Source organism: Anguilla rostrata, chromosome 13 (assembly GCF_018555375.3).
Source record: "Anguilla rostrata isolate EN2019 chromosome 13, ASM1855537v3, whole genome shotgun sequence".
NCBI classification, from domain to species: domain Eukaryota; kingdom Metazoa; phylum Chordata; class Actinopteri; order Anguilliformes; family Anguillidae; genus Anguilla; species Anguilla rostrata.
Window position 1 is genome coordinate 40,698,620 of NC_057945.1, and position 25,741 is coordinate 40,724,360.

Genomic DNA, 25,741 nt, shown 5'->3' on the forward strand with positions numbered 1-25,741 from the left:
AGAATGATTTGAATCCAGGCTGCCTGACCCTGTAGACAGCGCATTTGCCCGCACGAAAATGAAATTTTAGAAATAAAAAGAGTGGAAGGTGGAAGGCGCAGACTTTCTTTTTTGGCGGCGACGTTGGCGTTTCGTTTCCTGGGCGCTGGCGGGTGTCAGGCTGTATAAAAATAGGTGCCAGCCCTGCAGTACGCTTCCCGTTTCCCGCCGTTGGGCTGGCGAAGGAAGACGTTACGTTGGCACGGGGCAGGGAGCCTGATGGCAGCCGCGCTGGCGCTGCCCGCTCCGAAACCCGCGGAGGGCGGCGGCTTTTAGTCAGCCGAGCGGGGCCGCACCCCGCCGCGAGGGAAACGTTAAAAAACACGGAAACTACGGCTGCGATTCCCGTCTGTACATCTCTAATGTGTTTTAAAAAAATATATATTATTTTATTTTCCGACATGATAAATGTGGAATGACTTAAATATATTAGTGTGTGTATTATATAGTATATTTATGTACAGGTATGGCAGGTACAGTCTTGTGATGACTTGGATAATATATATGAATTGTGGGCGTGCACGTGTTTGTATGCGTGCACATGTAATGGGCTACATCAGTCACACACAATATGCATACATTAAGATTTGTTTGAAGCTTTATGCTTCAACATGAGTTGCGTATATTAAATTTTCAGGGGTTATTGTCAGAATAAATACAGCATTGAGCCAGAGTGTGGGGTGCGTTGTGACAGAAAGGACAGGGTTACAGCACTATGTTAAACCACCTTTATTAAATAACTCAGATTGGGGTGCTGTCCCTGGGACACGCGTCCTCTGTTTCACCTTCACACAGAAGCGCTGTTCGTCCCCTGAGTCCGGGGGAGGCGCAGGTGACAGGTGGAGGCAGAGAGAACGCGAGTTGCCTGTTCAGAAATGCGCGTACGCGATGCGCTGCGGCGCGTGTGATTCCAGACAGGGCCCAGTTTGAGTCCAGCAGCCGCGGCCATCTTTGTAATCCGTGTTTTTATAGCGGAAGTGGAGAGCGGCGGCTGCATGGGGACCCGAGTGATGATGAGAGGGAGGAAATGAGTGAGTGAGGATCTGCTTCCAGCCTGTTCGGGTCTTTATTGTTTTTGTTTGTCCCTTACACCCCCCCCCCCCCGCTGGCTTCCTCCAGCCGCTGCGCTGCATGACTGCACTTCCTCCTGCAGCAGGAAGTCGCGCGGGGACGCTGCCACCCGGTGCAGATCGATGGAGGAGCTCGTAAAATGCTCGCCATGCTTCCCCGCCTGCTGCGGCAGAAGGGGGGGGAGGGGGGGAGGAATGGAGTGTGTGAACTCGAACGTCTCCATCTGACTAAACAGCTGGATGAATCCCCCCCACCCCCACACACTCCCCCACACACTCTCCTCCGCGCCCCCTCCCCCCTCCCCCCAACACTTCATCCTGTATCCTCTGTGTCCTTCAGTGCAAACGAGCCCATTCCTGTATAGCCCTGTCACTCACATCGCGGCCCTCGAGGTCCAAGAGCCCCTGGTTTTCCACCCTCCCTTTACCTGGGAGTCAGGTGTGAACACAGTCTGGCTGATCAGTGGCACTAAATGTTCATTTAATTACCTGGGGGAATAGAAAACCAGGGCCGGATTTGGATTGGAGGGCCAGAGTTCAGTATCCATGCTTTTTAGGTATCCAGGGGGGGGTCGGTAGATACGCAAGATAAGCAGTGAATCCACACTCCCAGTTCTTCATCGGCTTTTTCCCAGCAGCTCTCACTCTGAAGCTGAAAATTAAGGCCTTGGACTTCACATTAAGAGTTCACAGGAAATAGAGGAAACAGAATTCGCCTTGTCACTACAAACGGACTGCACTACTTGACTAGTGAGGCGTCACAAAATGACGTATTGCTACATTGCTAAACATTTAGCCTACATTTTTAAGCCCTAATTTTGTCAAAGCTTACATGTAATACTTTTATTTTTGTATAAGTGAGGTAGACCACACACACATACACTCTCTCACACACACACACACACACACACACAGTTTCTCTTTAAATATGTCCTTCCCATGTACACGCATGACATCATGAATTCATAGCCAATGAAATGAGAGTAGCGAGAGCCGCAATAACCACAATGTCACGGTCTACATTCGAGGTGGCTCCGTTTTATCATGGAAACGTGTCATTGGGGGGACAGAAGAAGGGGGGGGGGACCCTAGCGTCCGCCCCCAGGTCCCCCCCCAGGTCCGTCCTCCAGCCTCAGATGTCGTCGTCGTGCTGCTGCTGGTGCCGGCGGATGAGGCTGTCCAGCCGCTCGCTGGGGCGGGGCCTGCTGTGGGGCGTGTCCCGGCAGCACACGTACTGCTTCCAGATGCGCAGGAAGGCCGTGCGGAACTTCTTGATGCGGAAGGCGTAGACGACGGGGTTGACGGCGGAGTTGCCGTGCGTGAGCAGGATGGCCACGTAGAGGAGGATCATGGGATTGCGGCAGTCGGGGCAGAAGAGCGTGATGCAGTTGAGGATGTGTAGAGGAAGCCAGCTGAGGGCGAAGAGGAAGAGCACCAGCGCCAGTGACTTGGCCAGCTTCAGCTCCTTGCCGTAGTAGCGTCTGGGGTCCGTGTGGCTGGCCGACACCTTCTTGTTGAGCTGCCGGTGGATCATGTAGAAGATCTCGGCGTAGATGAGGACCATGAGGACGAGCGGCGGCAGCACCCAGCCGAAGAAGTTGAAGTAGACCATGTAGTCCATGCTGATGACGTTCTCGAAGCGGCAGGTGATGACCAGGTCGCCGTCCTGTGAGCGGTTCTGCCACAGGCTCTGCAGGTTGTTCCAGCCCAGCATGGGCGTCAGGCCCACCACGAAGGAGACGGCCCAGCACAGGACCACCGCCGCCCCGGCACGCCGCTGGGTCACCACCCGCTTATAGCTGCGGGAGGGGGGGTGAGAACAGAAGCGGGGGGTGAGAAAAGGGAGGAGGTTGTGAGAACAGAAGGGGCGGGGTGAGAACAGAAGGGGGGGTGAGAACAGAAGGGGCGGGGTGAGAACGGGGGGTGAGAACAGAAGGGGGGGTGAGAACAGAAGGGGCGGGGTGAGAACAGAAGGGGGGTGAGAACGGGGGGGGTGAGAACAGAAGGGGGGGGGGGGTGAGAACAGAAAGAGAGGGTCATTTCAAGTGCCCGACCCAAAGGGGACAGGGTCAAGGACTGCACAAGCACGCGCCGCATGCCTGATGAAGACTGGCTGAAGGTCGAGCCGCATCACGCGAAGGCAGAAGTAATCGCACTTGGAGCTAGTGCAAAGGCAGAAGTAATCGCACTTGGAGCTAGCGTGTCGCGTGCCTGGGCGCTAATGCGGCTCACCACAGTTCCCTGGGCCAGCTAACCTTTCTGTGAGAGCGAGATGAGTCGTGCTCTCCATTCGTATCGAGCACTGTTCAGTCGTGGCCTGGACTAAAATAACCTGTTCAGCTGCTTTTTTTGCCAGTCTGTGGATTTTATAAGTCAAGCTGTCAAACTTGAATTGCGAGCAATGGCTGACAAGCCGCACCGTGTCTCTGAAGTTTAACGGCCTAGAAGAGTTTCAATAAAAATGTACAATTCCAAACCGCGTCATTCCTGTACACGAAGAACCTGAGATCAATTAGCTGGAGTGAGGGCCTTGAGGCGTAATAAGCTCAGTTTACTGGGGTCTTGCTCTCACCTCTACGTTTAATTAGCAACACATAAAAAACATGACCTCTCTTTTAGAGGTCGACCATTACGGATTTCTCAAGGCTGATGCTTAACCAGCTGATTGGCCATCCTGGCTGCTTGTCTCCCAATTTTTGGTATTTTTTTTCTCCCCAGTGGAAAAAAAAGATAGATAATACCAGGTTGTGAATTGCATGTGAGAAATGTGAATTCACCGCAAATATTGTACTTGAAAATATTGTATTTGTATGACTCCAGGTTGCACAGTGTCATCCTCATTGTCATCCTCAAGTCATCCTCAACGGTATCTGCAATTGGACAAATTAGTCTGTAAATTGGTATATGACTTCTCTTTCTGACAGAGACTGTTGCACATTTTATGTAATAATACACAGGGCGACCCAAGTAGTTGTTTGCTGTTGTGGGTTAATGAAAAATATTATCTAGCATTAAACAGCTGTAGGCTACATTAAAAACCACAATACTTTAAACAAACAAACGTCAGCCAACTTGAGGTTTCTTTTGATTTTTTTTCAGTAACCCACAACAGCAAGCTAGAAAGCCAACTAGTACTTTGCTTGCTAGGTTTGTATGTGTATCTACCTAGCTAACTAAAGTTACATACCTAGAGTAATTCACAACTGCTAGGTAGCCTTCTAAACTACTAGCTAGCTTCACTGTTCACAGGCTAGCGACAGGCTATCAAATTGACTAAATAAACTGCGACTAACGCTCGAAGTGCACAATCATCTGATAGCATTATAACCAGTGAGAGTGATACATCACGATGACATCAGAACTGAAAATAGGGCGTTGCAAACTCTGATGGTATCACAGTCTTCACAGTTGCAACGGCACTGTTTCCATTACCTCAGGTTCCCAAGTGCTGTACTTTAGCAGAAGCCCTTATCCAGAGTGGCTTACAGTGCAAACGCATGCACAAAGATAAGGGGCTGAAGTGCAGTAATTCCCTAGAGGGGGGACGCATGGGTCCCAGAGAGATGACAAGAGCAGGAAATACAGACTTGATTGACAACTTATGAAGTACCTTACTGAATTAAAAAAACTAATGTAATACAAATATGCTAAGCCAAAATGGAAGAAGTTGCACCGAATCAGGTTTTAGGGGCAGGTAAGCTAAGCTAACGGAGGAGGCGGGGGGGGGGGGGGTAGCTGGGTGGAGGAGAGAAGGGGGAGGGTGACATGGGAGTGAAATAACATATGAAAACAAAATGAATAAATACCGATACGGCAAATAGCTGAGTAGGCCTGTGTGTTTCACAACGAAAAGCATTTTGTCATTTTTCAGTTGCGCAGAAATGAGCCTCAAAGTCAGATGCAGAACTAACAGCATTTCTTTCAGAAACCAGGCTGGGTGGAACTTGCGCAAGTTGTGCTCTGCACCATATGACCGTCCTCCAACTTCCTGAAATGTTTGACAAGAACCGGCCTCCTACACTCACCCGGGTTAGACTGCTCTGCAGAGCAGTCTAGACTGACTGTGGGAGGCCGATTCTTGCACCCTAGGTGGGGAATTTGACAGTGGGAGAAGCCCAAACGCAGAAGGCCAGTGAGCTCTGACTATGCTCCTCTGGCTGCTTCAGCTGACAGTGCTGATGTTCCCCATATGCGCTGGCATCTGTGGTGTAAAGCTGAAACCTGACTGTTCTTGAGAATCAGTGGTTTTGGGCTCGACCGCTTGGCGGTTTTTCTGTGGCACCGCGATGTACAGGTGCCAGTGCTGGTGACGGATGTGCGTGCGGCAAATTAGCTGCATTACAAGCCAATTACAAGCCTTTTTTTTTAATTTTTTTTTTTTAAAGCTTTTCAATTGAGCGGTGCACTGACTGAGGGAGACGAAGCAAATTTCTCTCAATTAGCGACCGTTCACAGCTGTTCCAAAATGGCTGCCACGGAGGAAGGAAATGTTGCTGAAATTAGGGATTTACTATGTTATTTTTTTGTTGGTCATTAGGGGGTATTCCAGCTCCAATAGAACCACCCCCTCCCCGAGTGCAAAGCTAGCAGCGGTGCTCCAGAGGCCTGCTGATGAATGGGGGGGGCGCGCCCGGTCCGTTTTATTCAGACACTGCGCTGACCCCGCTGAAAGGCCTCTGACTGCTCGCAGTTTGTCTTACCGCTGCATGAAGTGCACCCAGAAAAAAAACAAAAAAAAAAACAATCAATGTAGGATATTTACTTAATATGAGCATTTCGATTTGATTCGATTCATATGGGAATTCCGGGGCTGATATCGATAAGCAGTCGTTCTCTGGCCCTGTTGGTCAATGTCGATACCTGCCTGTTTTATAATACAGCACAAATGCAAACTGAATCCAAGTTGCTGCTTTCCAGAAGACAAGTCAAATGGTACAAGACCGTACCCAAGATGTGAAGGTTGAATAACTGATCTGCTGTGCTAAGGACACGAGGCTCACTGTAGCTCCAGCTGGGTGTTATCTGCTGACGGCTGCAGTCAGGTTTCTGGTAGCGTAGCACAGAAGGCGCTAGCCCGGGAGGCAGACCACTTCCTGTTCAGTACCGCCGGCTGTATGTCTTTGCCATAATCTCATCATCTTCGTAGTGCAGCCCAAATTTTCTCTCAAATTTTACTTTCAAATGTCAACCTGTACGGCTGAGCACGCTGGTCCAGAGGAACCATCGATGCTCACGAATCAAGTGGTGCTCCGGTAACTCGGAGGGTCTGGTGGGGCTGTGCACACAACACAGCCTGTGCTACTGTACACAGAAAATCCCCTGTGTTAAGTACATGCTAAATCAACTCTTAAGTGCTTATGTGAGCCCAGTAGGGAAAATATGTACTGTGTTAGAGCTAAATTCCAGTGATTTGTCATTTTTATAAACAGAACAAAATCATAAGTTACTGTTGACTAACTGCCTGCATGTCTTAGGGGACTGAGGCTATAACTGAAACGGAGCTACTTTGAAGTAAAGGTTTCTACCTTTTATCAGATTACATCAACACTGACAGTTCTGTGGTGAGAAATCTAAAAAATTTAAAAAATTTAAGTTTCCCCGCTTTGGAAATGCAGCTTGAAGCAGACTGCTATCATCATAGAGCTTGCATACCCTACCGACTGGACTGGGCTGGACTGGACTGGACTGGACTGGGCTGGACTGGGCTGGACTGGGCTGGACTGCTGTAAAGCCCCCCTGACTAACCTCCCCTATAGATTTCCCAGCAGACTGCAGCATGCAGACTGTTCAGAATTGACCCCTTCAAGTCACCGCTTATCCCCCCACATTCTTCAGAACGTGGACTGGCTCCATAGAAACATACTGTGGATCAGCCAGGCTGCTCTGTGGATCAGCCAAGCCGCTCTGTGGATTAGCCATGCTGCTCTGTGGATGAGCCAGCCTGCTCAGTGGATCAGCCAAGCCGCTCTGTGGATGAGCCAGGCTGCTCAGTGGATCAGCCAAGCCGCTCTGTGGATGAGCCATGCTGCTCTGTGGATCAGCCAGTCTGCTCTGTGGATGAGCCAGCCTGCTCTGTGGATCAGCCATGCCACTCTGTGGATCAGCCAGGCTGCTCTGTGGATGAGCCAGGCTACTCTGTGGATGAACCAGGCTGTTCTGTGGATGAGCCATGCTACTCTGTGGATCAGCTAGGCTGCACTGTGGATGAGCCAGGCTGCTCTGTGGATCAGCCAGGCTGCACTGTGGATGAGCCAGGCTGCTCTGTGGATGAGCCAGGCTGTTCAGTGGACGAGCCAGGCTGTTCTGTGGACGAGCCAGGCTGTTCAGTGGATCAGCCAGGCTGTTCTGTGGACGAGCCAGGCTGCTCTGTGGATCAGCCGGGCTGCTCTGTGGATGAGCCATGCTCAACGCCTAGAAAATCCTAAAAGTCCTCCATCTATCCTTCAGCTTCTTTCTCACTTCTGTCACTCCACTGCTGCGGTCACTGGACTTAACCAGCGCTGCTTCACATGCCCCGTCACCCAGATGGGGACGCTAACACTGTTAGCATTTCATTTGTAGAGACCCACCCCTTAAAAATAGCTTTTAATTCATGATGCAGCATGTATTATTGGTCTCTTTAACTAAAGTTGTCCTTATTATTGTTATGTCTTTTATCTGTTTTTGTATCTGTTTTTGAGCTTCAGGTTTTATAATGATTTATGACCATGTGAAGAACTTTGAGTCTGAGAACTGCTTGACAAATTAAAAAATGCATGTTTATTGTAAATATTATCATCCAGCTTCTGCTATGGACTGACCTTTGCAAACGTGACAAATTATTTAAACAGCGTCTCGAGTGCTATCTGTGTTTATTCTAGAAAGAGCATTTAGACATTCTTTCTTGCTTTCCCAGAATTATTCAGTCTAATGCTTTGTTTAATATGATAATTTGTTGGTCAGCACCACACTAGCATTCCATCTCAGGGCTTATCAGTGTCAAAGGGCACCAAAGACAGCCCAGAAGTGCCTGTACTACTCTACACTCTCAGAAGAGAGGGTTTCAAAAGGCTCTGTGTCTCCATAGAGGAACCCCGTCCAGTGCAAGGGTTCTCCTGTGTCTCCATAGAGGAACCCCATCCAGTGCAAGGGTTCTCCTGTGTCTCCATAGAGGAACCCCGTCCAGTGCAAGGGTTCTCCTGTGTCACCATAGAGAAACCCTGTCCAGTGCAAGGGTTCTCCTGTGTCTCCATAGAGGAACCCCGTCCAGTGCAAGGGTTCTCCTGTGTCTCCATAGAGGAACCCCGTCTACTTCAAGGGTTCCCCTGTGTCTCCATAGAGGAACCCCGTCTACTTCAAGGATTCCCCTATGTCTCCATAGAGGAACCCCGTCCAGTGCAAGGGTTCTCCTGTGTCACCATAGAGGAACCCTGTCTACTTCAAGGGTTCCCCTGTGTCACCATAGAGGAACCCCATCCAGTGCAAGGGTTCTCCTGTGTCACCATAGAGGAACCCCGTCCAGTGCAAGGGTTCTCCTGTGTCTCCATAGAGGAACCCCGTCCAGTGCAAGGGTTCTCCTGTGTCTCCATAGAGGAACCCCATCCAGTGCAAGGGTTCCCCTGTGTCTCCATAGAGGAACCCCGTCCAGTGCAAGGGTTCTCCTGTGTCTCCATAGAGGAACCCCGTCTACTTCAAGGGTTCCCCTGTGTCTCCATAGAGGAACCCCGTCTACTTCAAGGGTTCCCCTGTGTCTCCATAGAGGAACCCCGTCTACTTCAAGGGTTCCCCTATGTCTCCATAGAGGAACCCCGTCCAGTGCAAGGGTTCTCCTGTGTCACCATAGAGGAACCCTGTCTACTTCAAGGGTTCCCCTGTGTCACCATAGAGGAACCCCATCCAGTGCAAGGGTTCCCCTGTGTATCCATAGAGGAACCCTGTCTACTTCAAGGGCTCTTTGTCGGGCAAAATTGTTCACTCTGGGAGCTTTCACACCTACCAAAGAGGGTTCCATAAGAAACTAAAATGGGTTTCCCTTTGGAGACGAGACAAAGAACCCTTTCTTCTGTGAGTGTAGCTGCCCTTTGAGGCATAAAAATTGATATTCACAGAAAGTACGCTGAAGAAAAGCCAACCGTTTTCATTCAGTACAGTCATTTGTTCTCAGGTAGTTTAGTGCATCTCATGTAAGATGCAAACTATGTGACTGGAAATAATCTTGAATAAAATATAATTTAAGGAACAGAGTTTGACGGCATAATTGCCTCCTATCAGTAAGGTGATGGCCAGGGACAACAGTGAGTTCATTACATGCCATATTTTTAGACAAATGATGCATTCACACATAAACGAGGAAAAATGTAAATATTATGTGTTTGCATAAGGTTCAGCCTGCGTGCTCATGGTTGTCAAGAATGAGACGCTGCCTTTGAAATCTTTGTGTCATGTGACTTGGCCTGAATGGAAATGGGACCATGGTCATTAGCTGTGTGTTCACCTGGAAACAGATTATATACAGTACAGGTACTGAATGAAAGAAGGAAACTGCAATCTAATGTCAGTTAATAAAGGGTTGAGTTATTATGGGTGGCAGGTACAACCTGTTTGCACTGTGCTGAGCCAACATTCCCTAAAACACCACTTTAATGACTCCTGCATGCACTAAAACACCACTCTAATAACTCCTGCATGCACTAAAACACCACTCTAATGACTCCTGCATGCCTAAACGTCTAAGATGATCACTAAAACACCATCTAATGACTCCTGCATGCACTAAAACACCATTCTAATGACTCTGCTGCATGCACTAAAACACCACTCTAATGACTCCTGCTGCTCATGCACACTAAAACCACTCTAATGACTCCTGCTGCTCATTCACTAAAACACCACTCTAATGACTCCTGCATGCACAAAAACACCATTCTAATGACTCCTGCATGCACTAAAACACCACTCTAATGACTCCTGCTGCTCATTCACTAAAACACCACTCTAATGACTCCTGCTGCTCATTCACTAAAACACCACTCTAATGACTCCTGCATGCACTAAAACACCACTCTAATGATCCTGCCACACAAAACACCACTCTAATGACTCCTGCTCATTCACTAAAACACCACTCTAATGACTCCTGCTGCTCATTCACTAAAACACCACTCTAATGACTCCTGCTGCTCATTCACTAAAACACCACTCTAATGACTCCTGCTGCTCATTCACTAAAACACCACTCTAATGACTCCTGCTGCTCATTCACTAAAACACCACTCTAATGACTCCTGCTGCTTCACTAAACACCACTAATGACATGCCATCATAAACACCACTCTAATGACTCCTGCTGCTCATTCACTAAAACACCACTCTAATGACTCCTGCATGCACTAAAACACCACTCTAATGACTCCTGCATGCACTAAAACACCACTCTAATGACTCCTGCTGCTCATTCACTAAAACACCACTCTAATGACTCCTGCATGCACTAAAACACCACTCTAATGACTCCTGCATGCACTAAAACACCACTCTAATGACTCCTGCATGCACTAAAACACCACTCTAATGACTCCTGCTGCTCATTCACTAAAACACCACTCTAATGACTCCTCCCATTGCACAAAACACCATCTAATGACTCCTGCATGCACTAAAACACCACTCTAATGACTCCTGCATGCACTAAAACACCACTCTAATGACTCCTGCATGCACTAAAACACCACTCTAATGACTCCTGCATGCACTAAAACACCACTCTAATGACTCCTGCTCATCACTAAAACACCACTCTAATGACTCCTGTCATTCACTAAAACACCACTCTAATGACTCCTGCTCTCATTCACTAAACACCACTCTAATGACTCCTGCTCATTCACTAAAACACCACTCTAATGACTCCTGCTGCTCATTCACTAAAACACCACTCTAATGACTCCTGCATGCACTAAAACACCACTCTAATGACTCCTGCTCATGCACTAAAACACCACTCTAATGACTCCTGCATGCACTAAAACACCACTCTAATGACTCCTGCTCATGCATTAAAACACCACTCTAATGACTCCTGCATGCACTAAAACACCACTCTAATGACTCCTGCTGCTCATTCACTAAAACACCACTCTAATGACTCCTGCCTGCACTAAAACACCACTGTATGACTCTAGTGATGATGATTCATGATCTCTCACTACTTGCTAAGTAAAAAAATGTAATCAGCCTTTCTCTCTAAAGGTGTGACTGCACCAAAGCATTATGGGACCTAGAGAACTAGTCACTGGTCAAATTGATAGATTTCCATTTTGGGTGAATCAAGAAATGATTGGTCTAAAAGTGGTGGAAAAACATGGAAGGGAAATTGTACAAATATGTATAAATGTGGAGGGAAGAATCCACTTGAAAATAATTTTGTTTACATGTAGTAGCCAAGGTCAGAATTCAGTGGCCCGGGCGTTAAATCACCAGACATTCCCAGCTCTGTCCAACAACAAGAGGAGGGGTAATATCCTTGTGTCCTGGTGTTCCTTCCTCCTGTAAACCATTCATCGATTATGAATGTTTCACTCTACACCTTTAAGTAAGTGGTATGGTTCCCAGAAAATTAAATTTATTAACTTTCAGTGCCGAGTCAGAGGACTTTGAGTCACATTAATACAACCATTATTTTCTCTTTTTTTCCTCATCTTTCAGAAACCTGTGGCTCACTCCTTCGGCGAGGGACGCGTGTGGAGTTAACAGCACGGACCGCAGCTGTGATGTAAAATTTGCATCTCTATAAGATGGACGGAGTGTGGCACAGTGGGTAAGGAACTGCGCTTGTAACCGAAATGTCGCAGGTTCGAATCCCGGGTAAGGACACTGCGTGTACTGAGAAGGTACTTACCTGCATGCTCAGTAATACCAGCTGTAAATGGATACATGTATGCTAGTAAAAGTTGTGTAGTCGCCTGGTAAGAGCGTCTGCTAAATGCCTGTAATGTAATGTAATATAAGATGCCTCTCCAACGGTAACGAGCACAAGGGAGAGATCGTGAGTGTGCACGTTGCTTTTCGCGGCTTCCCGGTAGTATACGGGGCTGTTGGATTTTGTCAGGCAGGGGGTAGGGGGGGGGGGGGGGTGTGTTTGATTCTGTCGCGCAGGGGGGGTTCGATTTGTAAAATCCTTCATACATTACATTGTTATGAAATGCTCTGTGGCCATGCCGTTTTGTACGGAACATTTATACCGCTAGTTCCGCGATAGGGGATGAATAACCTAATTGCGAAAATAACGTTATTTACCTTAGATAAACATTGGATCGTCCTCGTGGCCATGCGGTTGTGGCCCTAAACAACCGCATAAACCGTTTATGCCACGCGCCGGCCCTGCTTGCACTGAAGGTGCTTGCTTTGAAAGTGGTGCTTTAAGATACTTGCTCTTGAAGGTCACAAGACTCGCGGGAAAACGACGTTTCAACCTCTGGGCTTTGACCACATAAATGAACTATCCTCTTAAAATGAATGGATATTTTCTAATTAATTTGTCCAAAGGGAGAGAACGAGAAGTAAACATTAAAACGCCTGTACTTATAAATTCTACTTTATCGATTTTTTAAATGAGAGAACCGTTATATTTCAGCTCTTTGTCAATATGACACAACAAATAGGTTATAGTTCTCTCAATTTTAATTGTTGGGTATCCGTTCTCTCAGTTTTCCTGATGCCTTTGTACAGTGTTGTAGATCCTACGGAATGGCCATTTTCAGCACTTGGTAACTTCTGACCTGGTGGTACCAAGTTAATTTTCCGGATGGAGATGTTTTCAATAAACACCCAGGTGCAACGAAAACAAGGGACCACGTGTACTGTATGCTACGCTGTGTGAACAGTGTGGGTCAGTTACAGTGTGCTTAGCTGGAGTTTAAACCTCGGGTCGAGGACTACAAGATTGCAATACAAGTGGAGAGCAGCTCATCTTTATTTCACAGATTTGGGTAGCTGGTCCTGCAGTAATGCAGTTCCGTGGTTTGCTAAGCACACTAGTTGACCCTGTAGGTTTTTTCATGCTATTTTCCAAATATGAATTAATACATCCCGGTGTTGAGTGCGTTCTTTATTAAGCTCGTTGAATGCTACAATACGTATTTGCAGTATCTTGTTAAGAATTACTCACCAGTTTTATTGATTAGTTTTATGACTCACCTTAAAACTGTCAGGAAACCATTGATTATTACTGTATAGAACCCACCAACCCTTCCACATGCATTCATTGTAAGAAGCTGGATAAGACGCTAAATGAACGCAATGGCATGCAATCACGGCAGTTCTCGTGTTTGGTGTTGGAATCATTAGCTAGAAACAATACATCAAGTAAATAAATTTAGTATAAAAAGACGTATTTTTACTTTACCTCACGGGGATCTTGACCCTTAGGTACCGATCAATTGCAATAGCCAGGAGAGCCAAGATGGAACTTTGCGTCAGTACCAGGACCGTACAAGCCACGAGTAAACAACTATAAAAGTGAGTCTTCAGTCCAATGCTGATAGTTATGGCCAAGGGAATGACGAGAGCCCCAACTGCAATGTCAGCCAAGGCCAACGAAACGATAAAACAAAAAGTTGTGTCTCTCAACGAGCGATTGATTTTAACAGCCCAGACAACCATCACGTTTCCTATCACAGAGGAGACGGCGATCACCACCTCCATACCGATGTAGAGCGCTTGTGCTGACGACAGACCTCCAGACATCCTTGCGCTTCTGTCTCTGAAACGGTAGAGTGGGTTATATTCCTAAATGTATCCCAACTTGGAGATCTGCAAAAATGAGCATTTCAATTGTCTTCAGTCAGCAAGTCCACGAATGTCATTTGAAGCGTTTGCGATGGGAAATAATAGTTCTTCGTAAAATCCAGTGAACGGGCATAGTTTGCATACTAATGAAAATTGAAAAATAAATAATAAATAAAAGACTTGGTCGGGGATCCAGTCAAAATATGTCCGTCGACTATGCTATCTTGAAAGGTGTGCAATCATTTTGTACAGATATGTCACCTTTCAGCTTCAGACACGGCACTTCATTCGTAGTCGCTCACGAAGGAGTCGGTTCAGTATCATCAACAACAACAAAAAAACCCAACACGGTTTTCCGATTTCGAGGTGAGCGCCGTGTCACCTTGAATAGAGAAACAAAAAAAAAAAACCTACGCAGAAACCCGGCCGCGCATTTAAAACAAAACGCTTTTTCGTGGCTAAAGCACTTCATTCGGCTTTTTCCGGAATGTTTTCCAGTTGATGAAACGAACACACTGCGGCTATTAGTGTTCGGTTTCCTTTCCCCTTTCCTTCATCCATTCATTCAGTTTTTATTATGATGTAGCCCGTCTTCTTTTGTATCCCAATCAGGTTGTATTTCGGATTGCCCAGCCCGTCTTTGAATAATTATTCCCGCTTGTATTTCCGTTAGGAATATTTAAGTGTATTACCAGCGTGTCCTTCAAGTTGTGTGTTCCCAGGAAAAAAATGAAAATGTTCTGAACGTCCCAGCAAGACGTCGCTGTCGGTACGCTTTGCCGCGCCGCCAGATTTTTTGGGCTATACTGTTGGGTCTGTTCCTTACGCATGCTTTATCGGGAATCACATGGCCGCGTTTTTCTACTGAACTTCTGCCGTTCTATATTGCGCAAGAGTTCGTCTGGACAACCACGTCTGATGAAGGTATGACGTGTGTTGGGGTGATGAATCGAAAGGGGAACATGGTCCCGGCCCAAATTGCAATGCGGGTTGTTGGTTTAAAAAAAGGTACTGCAGCCAAGCGGTCCACGTCGCCTCCCGTATTTCCACAGACGTAGAGTTAATAACGGTACCTACATGGCGGTAGTGAAAATTCCAGTAACGGCTCAATTTTGAGACCGGTACATACTAAGCGTGACTTTTACCGTGAATGACAGCTGACGATGTTAAGAGACTATAGTCTAGACACATAATAGCGTGGACACGTAACTTTGTGAATGCTTTTCCTAATGTTTGGATGGGCTAAGGAAAGGTTAGACATTGCATTTTATGAGTTGGTAATAATTTCGAGGCTTTGGTAGATGGCTTTGTAGTCATGTTTGGTCTTTCAGAAAACTGCACATTTTGCAAGAATTCCCCTATCCCAAAGTGCAGACTTTTAATGGAGTACGCGGCTTAATTTCTCATCCAAGAGAAACAACAGGACACGCCTGCTACGCGGGATGTGGCCGCATTACAGGATATACTAAAGATAGTCTAAGCTTATGAACTACAATAATTTTACTTGCTTAGTGTGGCAGTACTACATACGAGGGACACAGATTTGCACTTTGAATTAAGAGGGTGATTTTAATTCCTTTCATCACCGGTGGGTGGAGTGGAGGTTGTGTGAGCTTTAGTAATTGTATACTGTAGGGAATATTTGAAGGGGATAACCAGTAACGTCATGCATTGATTTGCATTTGATTTCCTGAGGAGACAAAGGAATATATTTATTCGGATTTTCTGATATCACTTAATGTTGGCGAATTACCAATTTTAATAATAATAATAATAATAATAATGATGATGACGATGATGATGATGATGATAATAATAAATAATCACCATCAAAATAAATTAAAAATACAAACAAAGTTTAAGTTGCACTTTATTGACCGCATTGGGTAGTTTGTTCTCTGCATTTGACCCATCCTAGCTACTTAGGAGCAGTGGGCAGCCACAGTGCAGCGCCCAGGGACCAGCTCCAGTTCTGAGGCCAATGCCTTGGTTAAGGGCGATGGCAGGATTATACCTAACCTGGCACGCATGTCTTTCAGTCTGGGAGGAAATCCACATAATAATAATAATAATAATTAAATCAATGTACACACACACTACATAGCTCTCATGAGTGATATTATTTGTGGACTTCTTGCTGAGTCTGAAATGGAAAACGGAGCGTAAAAATTGTAGGTGATTAATTTATTTATTTGTGATATGGTTAACACTGACATTGACATTGTGACATCCTGACATTGTGACTGAATAATGATTTCTGTATGTCACATGCCAAAATCCTCTCTGCAGTTGATATGAATTCATTTGAGCAGCCTTGGTGCTGAGATGCTCAGGTTGAGTGGAGCAGGTATTAGTAAGCCAGGGGTCATTCCACAGGAGCCCAGCAGTCGAAAGTTATATCACGTTTGCCAGTTCATTTAAATCAATATTTGTAGTACAGCGCAAATGGAAAAAAACGACATCTGACATTTATCTCCATTTCAAATGTACGTTTTTTTTTCTTTTTTTTTCATTTTTAGGAAAGGGTACCTATTAACAACAGATGCGCTTGAAAGATTAATTTTTTATGATTAATTTTTGCCAGCATTTGACTGGTGTTCTGTACTGCAAGATTTACATGCAGTGCACCTTAGCTGTCCAGTATATGAAACGGCTTGTTTCCTGCAATTAATACTCCAACCTAAAAAAAACACATCTAAATAATTCCACGATCAATAATTTCCGAGCCTCATAAATCATATTTTTCGTGGCATATGAGCTGTACAGATTTTAGGGACAGATCTTGGAGGAAAGGGTGGTTCCATGGCAACAGGCATCCATGGGGGGGTTGGGGAGGTTGGGGGGTTGGGGGGGTTGGGGGGCAGGGGTGTGCGTGCCTCTCCATCTCCCCAGGAGCCGAAGAGCTGACAGCTTTCACACAGCGAGTGGGAAAGGTATGACACTGTAATAATTCCTGGGGATTTTCATTTGGGGCTCAGGTGTTTCGTGCGCACGGGCGCTGTGAATGAGATCCCGACCCTGACTGTGAGGAGGAGCATGCGATCCCGGGGTGGTAAGATTCCACCAGATGCATGCAGGCGGGAGTGTAGATGCTGCTCAGGTACATTTCACTGTGGCTGTACAAGCCCCGTGTGTGTGTGTGTGTGTGTGTGTGTGTGTCTGTGTGTGCGTGTGTGCATGCGTGTGCATGTGTGCACGTGTGCATTTGTCTGCGTGTGTGTCTGTATGTACGTGTGTACACGTGTGTGCACGTGTCTGCGTGTGTGCTTGCATGTGTTTGTGCGTGTGTGCACGTGTGTGTGTGTCTGTGTGTGTGTGCATGCTTGTGTGTGTGTGCATGCGTGCGTGTGTGTGCCTGTGTGTGTGCTTGTGTGTGTGTGTGTGTGTGTGTGTGCGTGTGCGCGTGTGTGCGCGTGTGTGGGTGTGGATGTGTGTGTGTGTGTGCGTGTGTGTGTGTGTGCGCGTGTGTGTGTGTGTCTGTGTGTGTGTGTGTCTGTGTCTGTGTGTGTGTGTGTGCGTGTGCGCGTGTGTGCGCGTGTGTGGGTGTGGATGTGTGTGTGTATGTGTGTATGTGTGTATGTGTGTGTGTGTGTGTGTGTCCACCCTCCATTTTGTTCCTGTTATTCCTGTACTCTGGGAGCAGGTGTCTGGATGCAGTTTGATAATTATTGTATCCTGAAGTCAAGCGCTGCAAAACCAAGTCAGCATCCAAAAAGAAAGCCCAGCAGCCTTTTCATTATTTCCTACTTTTCTGTAAAGCATCCTTATGACAGTGTCTCTGTTAAAAAAAGCGCTATACAAATAAAGCTGAATTTAATTGAATTCCTTTGAGTCTCGCTGCAGTAAACACTGAAATCTGTTCATTGACTGCATGTCTCTCTCTCTTCCCACAGTGCTGAATGTCTGAGCTATGCTGGATGGGTAATTATTGCTGTGGCAGATGCCGGCACAAGATGCTTTTATGTCATTTTATTTTTTATGTTTATGTTCTGTTATAATGATGAAAATAATAATTACACTCAGCTTATGTATTTACATACCGCTGACTCCTGCCAGGCTCATGGTTTATGTTAATGTTTTGAGATGAAGTCACTCAGGCTGTAAGTATGAACAGGTTAATTGTTTTGTGCTTTTTTCACAGTTGTCAATCAAATTTTGGTTAATTTATATTGCACATTTCATACAGGAACTTACACAAGCAGTGTAGATATTAACATACTGAAAAATAAATAATAATAATAATAATTATGAAAAATAAAAAGCAACCACAGCTGTCCTGATAGCAGCCTTTGTAAAGCTGGCTGGTTGCCAGAAACATATGCGAAATCTTCATCATCCTCAAAAACTCTGGCCCAATTGAAAAATAATTTTAAAAACTATTTAAAAAAAAAAAAAAAAAAAAAAAAACAATATGCTGTCCTTTTAAGTACTCTAATCTGTCCAAAGGCTTAAGCTCCGGCAGATTTGCTTATTTTGAGAATTCCCTTTGAATTACCCTCCCTTTCTGGAAGTGATGAGACACGAGACATTAAGATTGTTTTCTTTTTAAAAAAAGATTTCAGTCTGGCTGCAGTCTGAGTCATCTCTCTCTCTCTCTCTCTCTCTCTCTCTCTCGCTCTTTTCTTTTGAATAATGTTTGGTATGCTCGGGGGCAGACTGGTTCTCTGACACATTTCCTTCTGTGTGGATATCGCCCGGCTTGTGCTGCTAAACCTTACCTTATTGGCTGAATGGGCTATTGACCTTCGACCTCCCCGTCACCGCACACTGGGTTTTGAATCTCTCCTAACTTCAGTGATACCTCATTTACACTCACTGCTTCATTGTGTTTGTCCAAAGATTTTTTTTTTTATTACTGTTTTTTTAAAAGGCTATTTTCTGCCCAGTCAGACGCTCTGTCCGCATTGGAACAGCTGGTGGTGTCATTCGCTGCTCAGAACTGTTCTTCTATCATTACGCTCTTCTTTCTTTTTCTTTTTGACATTCCGCTATCCTCTCTTCTCTACTTATTCTTCTTTACCTTCTGATGTTACACGACCCAGACAAAAAATCTGGGTTGCTCATCAATCTCCGCCTCCCTCCTCCCCCCCCAAACTTTTTAATTTATGTCCGTATTCCTGGCAGTGGATCGTGCTTGTGGGATGTCACACTTACTGATCTGATTCATGGGTACTGAGCTGTAAAAGCTTCCCCATGGGCACGTTCCTGCTGTTCACTCAGCAATACGGCTGACTAGCTTTAGTCATTCTTCTCCTTCATATTGTCCTCTGAAGCCCATGAGCAGACAGGGTGGCAGGGTAGAATAATGGCTCCAGGTTCCCTACCCAGGTGGGACACTGCTTTTGTACCCTTGAATAAGGGACTCAACCTGCTGTATAATTGGATACTGTGGGTTGTTGTAAGTCACTCTGGATAAGAGAATCTGCTAAATGCCTGCAACATAATGACAGAAAACATCTGCCATCCTCTAAAGTAGTTTCCTTAGGCGATCATCAGAGCAAAAATCCACATACCAGTTGCTGATTTGTGATTTTAAAAACAAACTAAGCAGTCTCCAATATTCTCCATGCGAAACGCTTAAATTCTTTTGAAGCTTCCTCCGTTATTCCCGGGAACTTATGACAAGCGATCTGCCCTTGGGGCTGGTATTAATAACTGCAGTTTCCGTTTTGATCAGGAACGTTCCTCGGATTAACTGCGAGTGACGTATCCCGGGTCCAAGTTTTGTAAGTCAGCCGAATTCAGCCGTTGGACAGTTCCAAAACCCCCGGAAGATCCCGGCGCCAGCCTCCGGCATTTTAAAAGAACAGGACTTTCGCTTCGGTGAACAGGCTGTGCTGGAACAGTGCCCGCTGGCTGACATCATAGTCCTTAGTCTGAAAATCTGGCAGCCAACTGTGGGTGCTTTTCTCATACCATATATACCTCCTGCGTGAAATAGCCAGAAGGTTCATGTTAGGCCCTTAACAACTACAAGCAACCCACATGTTCTTATTTAACCTGTCTGTCATACAGTGCACCACAGCCATGCAGTGCAATCCAGACACACATCCAGTGTCATGCACTCCTGGAATGTAGTTTTTTAAAGGGGCACCACAGCCATGCAGTGCAATCCAGACACACATCCATTGTCATGCACTCCTGGAATGTAGTTTTTTAAAGGGGCACCACAGCCATGCAGTGCAATCCAGACACACATCCAGTGTCATGCATTCCTGGAATGCGTTAGTAGTTTTTTAAAGGGGCAGTTCACCCAAAAGTGAAATTAACGTACACGTATGTTTCCACTTACCGAGAGTAGTATCTGTCCATCCAAATAGTTTTGCTGAAATGTGACGTGTTCTGTAGAAGGCTGCTGGTGCTTAAACTAACCCCGTGCATGTGACCTGTGCTCTCTCTCTCTCTACCTGTGCTCCACCTTAACGAGCTGCTGATTACCTGATCGGCTTCACCTGCCTGTGGCCCTACATCAGCCTGCTGCAGCTTCACCTGCCTGTGGCCCTACAATAAGCCTGCTGCAGCTTCATCTGCCGGTGGCCCTACAATAAGCCTGCTGCAGCTTCACCTGCCTGTGGCCCTACATAAGCCTGCTGCAGCTTCACCTGCCGGTGGCCCTACATAAGCCTGCTGCAGCTTCACCTGCCTGTGGCCCTAGATAAGCCTGCTACAGCTTCACCTTCACCTGCCTGTGGCCCTACATACGCCTGCTGCAGCTTCACCTGCCTGTGGCCCTACATAAGCCTGCTGCAGCTTCACCTTCACCTGCCTGTGGCCCTACATACGCCTGCTGCAGCTTCACCTGCCGGTGGCCCTACATACGCCTGCTGCAGCTTCACCTTCACCTGCCGGTGGCCCTACAATAAGCCTGCTGCAGCTTCACCTTCACCTGCCTGTGGCCCTACATAAGCCTGCTGCAGCTTCACCTGCATGTGGCTCTACATACGCCTGCTGCAGCTTCACCTGCATGTGGCCCTACAATAAGCCTGCTGCAGCTTCACCTGCCGGTGGCCCTACATAGGCCTGCTGCAGCTTCACCTGCCTGTGGCCCTACATAGGCCTGCTGCAGCTTCACCTGCCTGTGGTCCTAGATAAGCCTGCTACAGCTTCACCTGCTGGTGGCCCTACATATGCCTGCTGCAGCTTCACCTGCCGGTGGCCCTACATAAGCCTGCTGCAGCTTCACCTGCCTGTGGCCCTACATAAGCCTGCTGCAGCTGAAGAATGAGAGAGGCTTTTGTGGAGCAGTTTTGTGGCTGGACCATGCGCAGAGTTACGGGATTGTGGCTTTATTTGGTGCTTTTCTTGTTTGTCTTTATGTATGGTGGTAATGTATTTATGGTGTTTGGGCAGGTAATGTTCTTTTTCTTTCATGCGCACGTTTTGGTTAGGTTTTAGGTCAGAGTAGAAACCCTGCGGAAGTCTTACCATTAAGTGAAAACATACCTCAGTTTAATTTTTGGGTGAACTGCCCATTTAAGAATCAGTCATGTGGGGTAAAACCCCTACATTCTATAGCCAACGAAATGCCAAAATAATCACAGTATGTTCATCACAGTCCAAACAATGCTATTTGTTGGCAAATCTCTCCATTGATTAATTGGAACTTTTTTATTGAGATGTGAGGGCAAGTGAGTGATCAGGTTACTGCAGAATATCTTTGTCAAAAAATAATCAGCCATTAAGGGTTGAGTGGGAGACGAATCCCAGAAGCATGTTCTCGGATGATTATAATGCAAATGACAGGAAAAGAACGAGCAGATGTTGCTGTTGCTCTTGTTGTTGTTTTATTATTTCCCAGCGGTGGTTAAACATTATGCAAATAAAACAGATTTCCCCACAGATTAGGGCCCAGCGAACCACCAGGCTGCTCAATGCAACATTGCCTGAGCAGAACATTCCAGAACATTTCTGTCTGTCTGTCCATCCATCAATCCATCTGTCTGTCCCCTCCCTCCTTCCCTGCCTCCCTCCCTCTCTCTGTCTAATTTGTATTAAGAAGGCAAAATGACTTCCCCAGACTGCACTGAAGATAGTCATTCATTAATTCCATCACTGTCAGAAGTAAATCCCTAAGAAGGTCCCTGCAGTACCCTCCTGTCTGCTAGGTTTATGATTGACAAGAGGAGCTGTTCCTTCTCTGTGCACTAATAAGAGCTTTTGTGTATTCAGCAAAGAATTCCTTTTCCTCCATCATTGAAAGTTTGACCTGCGTGATAAAAGTCCTCCAAGGTATATGCTACATTGGTGCTTTCTGCAATTATATTGTTTCCTTTTTGTTTACTTTTCTGTTAGAATGTATTGATGCTCACTTATATTTTTTATTCATATTGCAATTGCTGCTTGCACATATTTTTTGTAAATTTTCCTGCTTTTTACCTGCCAAGGGACTACAAATGAAAATTTAGCTATCAAGCTAATTCTGGGGCAGTTACTAACTGTCCATTGTCCCTTTCAAATAAACAGATAAATAAGCAAGGTGTTAATCTCATTTAGAAGTTGTCATAACATACATTTAGATATCTTGACCGTCTGGATACAGGGTGTCTGTAACACCACAAGTAAAAATGTAATACAGATGAAGTGCTGGCTGACTTGCCATTTGTAATCACTGATTTCAGACTGCAGAGACTACTGATGAAGTGTCAGGTAAAATAGCCCATTGTTTTCCCCAAATCAGTTCTGCAAAATGATACATTTTTCATAAGTGTATGAGAGGCCAGGGTATATGATGAATATAATCGGGTGTATAGGTGTTTTCCCCCCATGCTGCATCAAAGCCTCAAGTGCTTTTATTAAAACAAATTACAATCATGTAATGCTGGAACCCTATTATTTCTGCCTGAATTAATTCTTTCTTTTCCCAATTGAAGTATCTGTAGCTCATTAACCATCATGTATCCAATCGGTATTGATGTCCGATCCTATTTGAAAGGGGTCCGGTGTGGGTGCAGGTTTCTATTTTAGCCCAACACTCAGACACCTGATTCTACTCATCGATGTCTTGGTTGAAGACCATGATTAGTCAATCCGTTGAATCAAGTGTCATAGATCATTTCCGGTCCTCGTTCATCAGAAAAATACATTTGAAATTTTATTAATTTATGTATTCATTTTTTGGACATACGACTATATTCATATGTATTTTTTTTGTTTTCCCTCAAACAAAATTGATTATGTAAATTTAATAAAGAACTTTTCTGTTTGTTTCTTTATCTTGAAATAACATGAGTACTTATCCATCTACATTATAACATGATATGTAAATATTGTTTTCCTTTTTCATTTTTTGGAATAAGACTATAGTATGTATTTTATTGTTTTCTGCTCAAATGCATTTTTATTTTAAATATATTAAATGCATTTCTTCGTTTATTTCTTTATATTTGTTGTATTAAGATTGTTTCATATCCCTCTGCATCATAGAATAAAATTTTAAAAATCTTTTGCATTTTTTCCCTTTTTTGCAATAAGACTATAGTCTTATGTATTTTGCTGTTTTATACTCAAATACATTTTTTTATCATAAATACTTTCAAATGCATTTCTATTATTTTATTCTGCCATGCTTGTTAGATGTACATTATTTCCTATTCATCTGCATCATGAAAATAAATGTAAAAAATCTTTTTTAATTTTTTCCCTTTTTTGCAATAAGACTATAGTCTTAGGTATTTTTCGGTTTTCCACTCAATAATTTTTTTTTAAATATATTAAAATGCATTTCTCTTCGTTTATTTCTTTATATTTGTTGTATTAAGATTGTTTCATATCCCTCTGCATCATAGAATAAAATTTTAAAAATCTTTTGAATTTTTTCCCTTTTTTGCAATAAGACTATAGTCTTAGGTATTTTTCGGTTTTCCACTCAAATACATTTTTTATTTGAAATATATTAAAATGCATTTCTATTATTTTATTCTCCATTGCTTTGTAGAGAGATTAGTTTCCATATCCTCTGCATCATGAAAATAAATGTAAAAAATCTTTTTTAATTTTTTCCCTTTTTTGCAATAAGACTATAGTCTTAGGTATTTTTCGGTTTTCCACTCAAATACATTTTTTATTTTAAATATATTAAAATGCATTTCTCTTCGTTTATTTCTTTATATTTGTTGTATTAAGATTGTTTCATATCCCTCTGCATCATAGAATAAAATTTTAAAAATCTTTTGCATTTTTTCCCTTTTTTGCAATAAGACTATAGTCTTATGTATTTTGCTGTTTTATACTCAAATACATTTTTTTATCATAAATACTTTCAAATGCATTTCTATTATTTTATTCTGCCATGCTTGTTAGATGTAGATTATTTCCTATTCATCTGCATCATGAAAATAAATGTAAAAAATCTTTTTTAATTTTTTCCCTTTTTTGCAATAAGACTAGTCTTAGATATTTTTCGGTTTTCCACTCAAAAACATTTTTTTATTTTAAATATATTAAAATGCATTTCTGTTCGTTTATTTCTTTATATTTGTTGTATTAAGATTGTTTCATATCCCTCTGCATCATAGAATAAAATTTTTAAAATCTTTTGCATTTTTTCCCTTTTTTGCAATAAGACTATAGTCTTATGTATTTTGCTGTTTTATACTCAAATACATTTTTTATCATAAATACTTTCAAATGCATTTCTATTATTTTACTCTACCATGCTTGTTAGATGTAGATTATTTCCTATCCTCTGCATCATGAAATAATGTAAAAATATTTTTAATTTTTTTCCCTTTTTGCAATAGACTATAGTCTAGGTATTTTCGGTTTTCACTCAAAAACATTTTTTATTTAAATATATTAAAATGCATTTCTTTTTTATTCTCTATATTTGTTGTATTAAGATTGTTTCATATCTCTCTGCATCATAGAATAAAATTTTAAAATCTTTTGCATTTTTTCCCTTTTTGCAATAAGACTTAGTCTTATGTATTTTGCGTTTATACTCAAATACATTTTTTATCATAAATACTTTCAAATGCATTTTTTTATTTATTTTTTAGATGTATTATTCCTATTCATCTGCATCATGAAAATAAATGTAAAAAATATTTTTTTAATTTTTTCCCTTTTTTGCAATAGGACTATAGTCTTAGGTATTTTTCGGTTTTCCACTCAAAAACATTTTTTTATTTGAAATATATTAAAATGCATTTCTGTTCGTTCATTTCTTTATATTTGTTGTATTAAGATTGTTTCATATCCCTCTGCATCATAGAATAAAATTTTTAAAATCTTTTGCATTTTTTCCCTTTTTTGCAATAAGACTATAGTCTTATGTATTTTGCTGTTTTATACTCAAATACATTTTTTATCATAAATACTTTCAAATGCATTTCTATTATTTTACTCTACCATGCTTTTTAGATGTAGATTATTTCCTATTCATCTGCATCATGAACATAAATGTAAAAAATATTTTTTAAATTTTTTCCCTTTTTTGCAATAAGACTATAGTCTTAGGTATTTTTCGGTTTTCCACTCAAAAACATTTTTTTATTTTAAATATATTAAAATGCATTTCTATTATTTTATTCTGTCATGCTTTTTAATGTAGATGATTTCCTATCATCTGCATCATAAAATGTAAATTTTAAATCTTTTGATTTTTTCCCTTTTTGCAATCAGCTATAGTCTTATGTATTTTTGTTTTTACTCAAATCATTTTTATCATAAATACTTTCAATGCATTATTTCATTTTTTCTCTACCATGCTTTTGATGTAGATTATTCCTATTCATCTCATCTGACATAAATGTAAAAAATATTTTTAATTTTCCTTTCAATAAACTATAGTCTTAGGTATTTTTGGTTCCACTCAAAACATTTTTTATTTTAATATTAAATGCATTTTTCTTTATTTCTTATATTGT

The 25,741-nt window shown here is 43.4% G+C and overlaps 1 protein-coding gene and 1 long non-coding RNA gene across 2 annotated transcripts; one reads left to right on the forward strand and one right to left on the reverse strand.

Moving 5' to 3' along the window:
• Positions 1 to 1,676: 1,676 nt before the first annotated feature.
• On the reverse strand, positions 1,677 to 14,847 carry LOC135237440 (adenosine receptor A1-like). The gene is made up of 2 exons (XM_064304583.1): positions 13,492 to 14,847; positions 1,677 to 2,908 (listed from the first exon to the last, which is right to left on the reverse strand). Exons 1-2 carry the CDS (start codon positions 13,830 to 13,832, stop codon positions 2,242 to 2,244), a joined length of 1,008 nt encoding a protein of 335 aa, XP_064160653.1. The 5' UTR covers positions 13,833 to 14,847; the 3' UTR covers positions 1,677 to 2,241.
• LOC135237442 (uncharacterized) lies at positions 12,090 to 19,165 on the forward strand. Its single transcript, XR_010324827.1, has 2 exons — positions 12,090 to 12,132; positions 17,768 to 19,165. It is a non-coding gene; the product is annotated as an uncharacterized LOC135237442 (long non-coding RNA).
• The last annotated feature ends 6,576 nt before the right edge of the window (positions 19,166 to 25,741 follow it).